This window comes from Oryctolagus cuniculus, chromosome 5 (genome assembly GCF_964237555.1).
Source record: "Oryctolagus cuniculus chromosome 5, mOryCun1.1, whole genome shotgun sequence".
Lineage (NCBI taxonomy): Eukaryota > Metazoa > Chordata > Mammalia > Lagomorpha > Leporidae > Oryctolagus > Oryctolagus cuniculus.
In genome coordinates this window covers 17,513,295-17,522,627 of record NC_091436.1, presented here as the reverse complement: position 1 = coordinate 17,522,627, position 9,333 = coordinate 17,513,295, and the positions used below count along the sequence as shown (strand labels likewise).

General features: G+C 49.1%; 1 protein-coding gene across 3 annotated transcripts in view; it reads left to right on the top strand.

The window, feature by feature from the left end:
* The first annotated feature begins 1,613 nt into the window (after nt 1-1,613).
* The window catches only part of IYD (iodotyrosine deiodinase), a 31,444-nt gene continuing 23,724 nt past the window's right edge, over nt 1,614-9,333 (top strand). Inside the window, exon 1 of one of the 3 annotated variants that reach the window (XM_051854245.2) lies at nt 1,614-2,091. In XM_051854245.2, the coding sequence (XP_051710205.2) occupies nt 1,935-2,091 (157 nt within the window). In that variant the 5' untranslated portion in view covers nt 1,614-1,934. The remainder of the gene's footprint in view (nt 2,092-9,333) is intronic. The other 2 variants (XM_051854242.2, XM_051854243.2) reach the window with 2 other exon arrangements.

Genomic DNA, 9,333 nt, shown 5'->3' with positions numbered 1-9,333 from the left:
TGAAAACTGTTTGAAGAGAATATATATAAAATATAATTTATATATATTTTATAAATTATATAAGCATATAATTTATATAATGTATATGTAATTTATAATATATAATATCTATAAATATATAACTTCCTAGCAAAAGAAAGCAGCGGAACTCTCTCTCCCCTCCTGGCTATATCATGGGAGTTTCTTTTCCAATAAACTTGTTTGCTGAAATTGTCTTCTCATGTGGTTGTCTGCTTCACACCTTGCTGCAGACAGAGCAAATTCCAGGGCCTCGCCTCAGAATCACATACAGGAAAAATTATGTCTCCCATCTCTGTCCCTCATCTACAAGTGGCCACACCCCTTTCAAGACAAGTAAACTTGTATGTCTTTAACTCTTTATTTTGAAATAAATAGGGCCATTGCAAAACTAATAAAGAGAAGTCGTGGTGTAGTCACTATTTAAGACTGGCAGTCTAATCTAGCAGGAAATGTCATGAGTACATGCGCACACATAGTGTGTGGTGTTTGCACTGTTTAGTTCACGTGGTCTGGTGTTGTGCACACTTTAGTTCCTTGCTGTGATGGACGAAATGTTTGTGTCCTGATCCCTTACTCACGTGTTCCAACCCCAGGGGGATGATATTGGGAGGCGGGGCTTTGGGAGGTGATTGGGTGGTAAGGGTGGGGCCTCACAAATGAGAATCAGCATCCTTATAAGAAAAGACACCAGGAGCCAACTCAGTGGTGCAGAGGGTTAAGCCATTGCTTGCAAAGCTGGCATCCTATATGGGTGCTGGTTTGAGTCTTGGATGCTCCATTTCTGATCCAGCTCTCTGCTGATGGCCTGGGAAAAGCAGCAGAAGATGGCCCAAGTGTTTGGGCCTCTGCATCCATATGGGAGACCCCAAATGAGACCTGGAAGAACTCCTGGCCCAGCCTTGACCACTGTGTCCATCTGGGGATTGAAACAGCAGATGAACGATCTCTCTCTCTCTCTCTCTCTCTCTCTCTCCCTCCCTCCCTCTCTCCCTCTCTCCCTCTCTCCTTTTCTCCCTCTCCCTCTCTTCCCAACTCCCTCTGTAACTCTGACTTTCAAAATAAACTAATAAATCTTAAAAAAAAAAAAAAGAGGAAGACACATCAAAGAACTCTGTCTTTGTGCTGCAAGAAGACACCTGCTTGCAAACAAAGAAGGGGCCCTTGCCAAACGGATTGACACCTTAATCTTCGGTTTCTCAACCTCCAGAAGTCTAAGAGCAGATTTCTGCTGTTGATGCCACCTACCCTGTGGTGTTTTTGTTATCCCAGCCCTAACTGACTAAAATACTTGCCTGAAAAAGGAAAGCCCTACTTCAGGTTTTAAGTTACTGCAATTAATCAAACTGTCATTTTAGTTTATCACTTGTTCTGGATGGAAGATTTTCTTTACTACCAAATGCAATCTTTTCATTATATGTTGGCTCAGACAGCATTTTTTTAAAAAGCCCAGGGCAGTGTTTCACAATCATGACATCTGAGAGGCAGGTCATCAAGAGCCTTTCCCAGAAATTAACTCTGAGATCTGAGTCCGTATCAGGAAATCTGTTCTTTTGAAAACAAATTCTCCTGGCGGGTCCTAACTTCAGGCAAGTCCAAGGCCCTTTGCTCCTAGGGAAAGTTACATGGGAGGAAGATTAAATGCCTGAGTGTTTACTCCGATTCCAGCCATTTCTCTCTAAGCATTTATTGACCGAGCCTGCGATTTTAAAATGAGTGCGCTGGTGCCTGACCAAGCCCACACGCATGTGACTGCGCTATTTGCTCTTTGCAAAGTCCTCCCAGAGTTTTGCAGAGAGTTCTGTACTTTGGTCCTGCGCCTGCACAGACCTCACGCCTTGGTCCCAGAGCCAGGCCCACCCCCACTCCCGCCTCTGACTGGGAGGTGAGCACGCTTTTGGGTCACCCTCCCGACCATGTTTTTCCTCAGTCCAGGCTTGGTGGCTGTCATCTGTGCTTTCATCCTGTGGATCTTTGATCGAAAGAGGAGGGAGACTCAGGCCAGGGCTGAAGCTCGCCCCAGGGTGGAGGAAGACTTGAAGGACAGCACTGACCTCCAGCAGGTGGAAGAAGGTAAAGCCGCCTGGGCTCTGTCACTGGGCTCCCCTGGGGTGGGGCGAGGGACGCCACGGGGAGAACAGGCCAGCTTCGTCAACCTCCATTGTGCAAACAACCAGCTTAGGGCCAAGACCCGTCATCCTTCTCAGGCGACCAGCTTGTCACCTGCAAACGCTAACCCCTCTTTGTTCCTGGGCCCCCACTAAGAAAGCTTCCGGGGGTGGTGGCAGCCAGGGAAAGCCACCTGCAGCGGTGGCTGATGTCTCTGGGAAGGGTCTCATCGCAGGCGGCAGTGGGCCTGGAGGAGTGGCCAGGGTATCATGAGGAACTTTGAAATCTACAAAGTGGCATCTTCCTAGGGTTTGCTACCTCTCACTGGGCCAGGCCCTGTGGGTTAGAGGAGTGGCCACTGTCCCAGAAAGCAGAGGCAGAGAGAGTGACCGCGAGACAAACCCAGTGGGCTGGTTGTAAGGGGGTGGGTGGGTGACGGACGGAGCAGCCGGCCTGGAGGAGTCCCAGGATGTAAATAGGGCAGGAGGCAGGTCAGGAAGAGAGGGGGCTGCCTGCGGGAGATGTGAGGAGACGGGGTGGGGAGAGAGGACATCGAGGTTCCCGGTGTTGGATGGAGGAGGCGAAGGAGGTGATAAAGGCGGCAGGGAGGGAGAAAGAGATTCTAAGGGAGCTCTGAATACTCTCTGTTCCCGAGGCTTTGAGCTGGTGCGTGGGACACTCCACTTGGAGGAGGCTCTGTGATTGTCAGTGAGGTGCCCACTCCCACACAGAGACCACCTGCAAGTGTGCAGGTGTGCGTGTGCGCAAGTGTGCGTGTGGTGCATGTATTTGTGTGCGTTATGTGTGTGGTCCATGTGTGTGCTGTGTGGTGTGTGTGTGCTGTGCGGTGTGTGTGTATGTGTGCTGTGTGGTGTGTGTGTATGTATGGTATATGTGTGTGTGTGCTATGTGTGGTGTGTGTGTGTGTGATGTATATGTGTGTGTGTGCTGTGTATGTTTGGGGTGTATGTGTATGTGTGGTGTGTGTGTATGGTGTATGTGTGTGTGTGCTATGTGAGGGGTGTGTGTATGTGTGAGGTGTGTGTGTGTGGTGTGTGTGTGTGCTGTGTGGTATGTGTGTGTATGTGTGGTGTGTGTGTATGTATGGTGTATGTGTGTGTGTGCTATGTGGGGTGTGTGTGGATGTGTGTGTGTGTGCTGTGTATGTTTGGGGTGTGTGTGTATGTGTGGTGTGTGTGTATGTGGGGGGGTGTGGTATGTGTGTGTATGTGTGGTGTGTGTGTGCTGTGTGATATGTGTGTGTATGTGTGGTGTGTGTGCTATGGGGTGTGTGTGTGCGTATGTGTGGTATGTGTGTGTGTGTATGTGTGAGGTGTGTGTGTGTGTGTGCTGTGTATGTTTGGGGTGTATGTGTATGTGTGGTGTGGGGGGTGTGTGTATATGTGGTGTGTATGTGTGGTGTGTGTATGTGGGGTGTGTGGGGGTGTGTGTGTGTGCTGTGTGGTATGTGTGTGTATGTGTGGTGTGTGTATGTGGGGTGTGTGGGGGGGGTGTGTGTGCTGTGTGGTATGTGTGTGTATGTGTGGTGTGTGTATGTGGGGTGTGTGTGTGTGTATGTGTGGTGTGTGTGTGTATGGTGTGTGTATGTGTGGGGTGTGTATATATGTGGTGTGTATGTGTGGTATGTGTATGTGGGGTGTGTGTATGTGTGGTGTGTGTGCTGTGGGGTGTGTGTGTGTGCGTATGTGTGGTGTGTGTGTGTGTGTGTGTATGGGGTGTGTGTGTTTCGAGTTGTGCTGACCTCAGGACCGGGATGGGGGTGGGACTGCAGTGTCCTGCTAGCCCTCTGTGCTGGGGAGTGGTCAGGCAGATTGCACAGCACATGGTCCAAACACAGGCAAGCTCCTAGCCGGCTGCCTCCTGCTGCCCTGTGAGTGCACTGCAGGGCAGCCGCGGGAATGCCAGCTGAGAACGTAGCCCGCTGGGAAGCACTTCCCTTGCAAAGGACCCAAGATGTGAGGCTGTGCACTGATTTATTCCAGGAGGGCCAGCCAGGGTGGCAGTGATGGGAGTGCAGTGGACGGGGTGGGTCAGAGTGAGTGCAGTTCAGAGGAAGAGGAGCAGGGGTGGGTCAGGAACTGGCGATTAGAGGAAGGGCAGAGTGGGATCTGGAAGGTGAGTGGGCGAGGGGGAGAAGACCCCATCTAAAGGGGCAGACGCTGCGTTTCACGGAGGAGGGTGACATTGGAGCTGCTGGTGGCACATCCCGGCACGAAGGGAAGAGGGGGCGGCTTGGCCACACACACACTGGTCGGAGGGTCCCCAGCAAGGGGGCCACATTCAGAACTTGCAGATCTAATGAATCCTTGAAGTGGGCATTGCTAAAGGAGGCTGGGCGCAGAATACAGGGACACCCATGGATACAAAGAACTGTGGCAGAGATGTGTCCTGGGACACAGAAGCCCCGGGAAGGGCCCCAGGACCAGGATGGGGACAGGGCCTCCCACAGCACTTCCCTAGAACTTCCCTTTCATCCTCACGACAGGACCTTAGGATTCCCCCATATGACAGATAAGGAAACAGGCTCAGATGGGGCGAGTCGCCTGCCCGTGAGGGCAGCCGGAGAGGCAGGACCCAGGCAGTGGCTGCTGGGCTGCCTCTCCACCAGAAAAAGACCTAAAAGACAAGAGCAGGAGATGCAGGTGCAGGTTAAAAATCCCTGTGGCTGGAGGAAAGCCACTGCATCGGAGGACCCCTGAGGGCTGAGGATCTAGGAGGGCTTCGTGAGGCTCGGGAGGAACCAGGGACCCAGGGCTGGGGCAGAGGGCTGGGAACATAGAGCAGCTTTGTCTCTGAACTTGATCTCCCTCTGATGTGTTGGGTTGCCAAGACTCCTGGGAGACCTGAAGGCAGAGGACAGGTAAACACAGACGAGAGATGACTGGGAAGGAGAAAGGACTTGAAGACATTATCCTCGACACCAAGCCTGGGATGGTGGCGCTAGGGGAGGGGGACGATCAGCACGGGGCACTGGGATTCTACAGAGAGGCAGGAGCTCACCAAACAGCTGCTTTCCGCTTCGCTCTCTTGGTTTGTTGGGAGAGGATACAGATCTTATTCTCTGCACATCCTAGGCTCATGGCTGGGGCCCTTTTAACAAAAACCAAGTTAACAAGAACAACACACAAACGTTTATTAGGTGTAAGTTTTGCATGACATAAAAAATGAAGACCTCAAGAAATGGTTTAACCTGTGGATTTGTGTGCTAGGTTTGCTGAGCAGTGGATATGGTGGGGACAGGACAGGACCAAGGGCGTATGATCTAATCACAACACAAGGGTTTTCAAAAACCTCACAGAAATGCACATTGTGAAGGAACTATGCACGGAGTTTAAAACTTGCTGCACTCAAGATGATGTCTCAGTTCCATTTCTTCATAATTCTTTGAAGAGCCCTTGTCGACTGGGGGAAACTTAGCCACACCTATTTGTTCAGAGTCTTCTCACTGTCCCAGTCTCTTCAGAGATAAGGATGTTTCTTTCCTCCAGGTCTGGGAAGTGCACCTCCCACATGAGGGTCTAATCATCTCCTGCAGGGGGAGATCAGAAAATTTTGCTCTGGTGTTCTGACCTGCTTCAGGGAATCCAAGCATGGGAAGCCCGGAGACCTTGGTAACCCTAATGGTTTTCAATATGCCAAGGTGTCATCTTTTGCTGTATTGTATCTTAGACCTCACCGGCTTCATTGTAGCATTGCTGGATTCCATGTCTCTCCGTCTGGGAACCTCCAGCCTTCCTGTTCCTAATTATGGAGAAATGTAGGGGTTCCTTGTATTACTGAAGTGGTGATACAAGGTGAGCTACTGTTGGCTTCATCAGCAACACCCAAGTGAAGGCAGCAGCAGATTTCCATGAAAGAGCAGAAACTCTGCTTTGGATACGGTGGCCTTGAACTTCAAGGAAACCCTAGTGGCTCCAACTGGTCTAGGGTGGAGGAGGCAGGAAAACAAAGGGCTTTGCTGAGAATGAGAACGTGGGAATGCTCTCTGCCACATTCCTGGAGGGCAGTCGGGAGTTCAAGGGGAGGAAGAAGTGGTGCCTTTTGTATTTGCTCCCTGCCCTGCTGGGGTTGTGTCTCTTGGGAGCTCACTGGGCTCCATCCACAGTGTTACTGGAGTGTATCCTCTTGGCTCACATAACCTGGCTATTAATAGGCTCCTTCTCCACCTTATCTAAGACATTCTGTCTGTTGCTCAACAAGACCCAGACATGTGGGCCTCCTTTCAGCCTCTCAAACACGCCTGGGACACCCCCTTGCCCAGCTCCAGGCCCCATGCACAGAATCCCTCTTCTTGTTCCATTTGCACTTTGCATGCTGTCCCTTCCGAGAGCCCCCCGTGTCCTCCCTCTCTGGCCACCACTCCTTATCCTCCGTCACTACATAAAAAAGTTAGCTTCGTCGTAGGAGCAGTCACATTTTCTCATTCTATCCTTATAGACATGTTCTGATTTGTTTAAATGGGAAAGAACATACAAATCATTTCAGGTTGGTTCATCTACATATCCAGTAAATGGTCAATAAAAACCGTGTGGAATGAATCGTCTACTTCTGCCTTCTTGGAAGACCCTGGAAGCTCTACTAAATGTAATGTGTATTATATACTGGGTTTTGCAAACCTACAATGACAACATTGGGTTTTTCCCAAACTAATCACACCCACCAGAGGCTTTTATTCCGCTGAGCCATGCTCCTACCAAAAGAACACCACCAACAACAAACTCTACAGAATCATCGCTATTGGCATCTTCTGAGACATCTGAACGGAGAAAATCACTCCGTTCCACTAATGTAAGGAGGTCAGCTTTAGGACTTGCCTGGCTTTCATGCTTCGCTTCACTTAGCCAACAGCTAACACCTGTGCAATCCGCGTGTCGGCTGAGTTCACCCTGTTTACAAAAAATTACACTGAAACGAGTATTGTTTCCTCTTAAAGGTTAAATCCTCAACCCCACATGCTTTGAGGGGGCCAACACCCTGTCAAGGGTTTCTGAGAACTCCCTGAACTTTGTCCTTTTGGGGCCACACCTGGCTTGAGGCTGAAACCCCAGGGGCCCCTGGTTTTTACCAAGTGCTGCTTCTTCCACCACACAGTGAACTGTGCTTGGGAATCAGCGCTGTCTGATTCCTTGAGGGATTTCTCCATTTTTCAATCCTCACACAGTGCATTCACATTTGGAACAGCCTCTTCTTCCTTCAAAAGCTTTTATTATTATTATTATTATTATTAGAGACATACACAGTACATTAACACGGCTTTGCTCGGCATACTTTTAACCTCTATGATATCATCTTGATTTTTTTAGTCTCTGCATATGAGTAAAAAACTTTTTTTAAAAAACAATCACTTGAAAAAAAAATACGGGTGTTTGAGTCACTGTGTTGGGGGCTTCCTCTGGACCGTTCTCCCACGTCTGCTCCGTCACGTGCTCAGGCAGAGTAGTCAAGGGCCTCTCCTCCAGGCTCATTCCTGTGCTCTGAAAACAGCGTGGGTCCAGGGACCCTGGCAGCATCCGGACGCTGTCCCGGCTGCACAGTTTCATCCCCTCTCCTCCTCTCATTAGTCCTGTGAGTGGAGAGCAAGCAAGGAGGTTGATTTTCCACAGACACAAGTTACACCACTTTGCTCAGAACACAAGAGTTGCTATGGCCAGTTGTGTTTAGCCTTTTAAGTTCCCATTCATTGTTTTACATTCTCTGTCCTTCTTCAAAGTATTGGCATTTTAAATACAAAATGGGACTTTTTTCCTCTTGTACTCTGGCAAAATATTCATCTCACAGAGCACCAGAGGACACCAGGCTAACGGCCCAAGTACCTGGATCCCTGACACTCCAGTGGGGGAGACGGATTTCCCCACTCCTGGCTTCGGCCTGGCCCAGCTCTGGCTGTTGTGGGCTTTTGGGGAGTGAGCCAGCAGCTGAAAGATCTCTGTCTCCCTGTGTCTCTAATAAAATGAAAATAATAACAAATAAGCAGAAAAGTAGAAAATATAATTAAAACAGAATAGACTTATAATTTAATTCATTTCCCATGAACTTTTTGAAGTCCCATTCTACCTTATGACGATATTGTAGGACCCCCAAAAGCGGTGTCCTCTTGTGACGACCCCAGAAACACAGACTCCAGACCAGACGATGCAATAGAGCAGGGGGTAATTTTTATTTCATTTGCGCAAATGGGCCCCCTACTGCTGCAAGCAGCAAGCTAGTTAGAGGAGCCCCGAGCAGCTATCTTCTACAGCTTTTAAAAGGCAAAACCACAGAATTAACATATTATAGACTGGCATAAGTTCATTGGATAATTTTCAGTAGCGGGCCTTGTATGGCAGTCTGAAGTGGTAATGTCGGTGGAAAAGTACTAGGTCAAAGGGATACATTAGGGGAGGGGGTTTCTAGGAGAGAGGAATAGGTTGCTACGTGCCTTGTAACTTTCTTAGTTAACCTTGAGCAAGCGTAGGGAAGGGGCTTATCTACAAGGCAGGTGTTCTGTGTATCTCTGGTCAGTAGCTGACTGCTTTCTCTGTGAACCGGTTTACTCCCCATTTTCCAAGGCCGTCTCTGGAACAGTTTGTCTCAGGAGTCTTATTATTTTATTTTTAAGAGGCTATTTTTATGGTGGCTCACAGCCGCCTCTTTCAGATATCACAATTTACTGACTCCACTGTTGATTGACATTAAGGCTCTTTCTAGTTTAGGGATATTATAAACAACGTGAACATTCTTTTCTCCTTTTTTTTTTTTTTAATAACACCAGTATCCTATCTCTGCTACCTGTCAGTACTTAGCACATGAGTATCCCACCTGTTCTCTTGCTTTGGAATTCTTTCTTTTTTAAGATTGATTTGAAAGGTGGAGTTACAAGAGAGAGAAGGAACGACAAAGAAAAAGAGATCTTCCATCCACTGGTTCACTCCCCAAATGGCTGCAATGACTAGGGCTGCGCCAGGCTGAAGCCAGGAACCAGGAGCTTCATCCAGGTCTTCCATGTGGTTTCAAGGGCCCGGGGACTTGGGCCATCTTCTGCTTGCCCAGGTGCATTAGCAGAGAGCTGGATTAGAAGTGGAGCAGCCAGGACTGGAACTGGTGCCCATGTGGGCTGCTGGCATTGCATGCTATGGCTTAAGCAGCCATGCCTCTGTGCCAGCCCCAATGTGAATATTCTTGTCCACATCTCCTGGTACACATGTG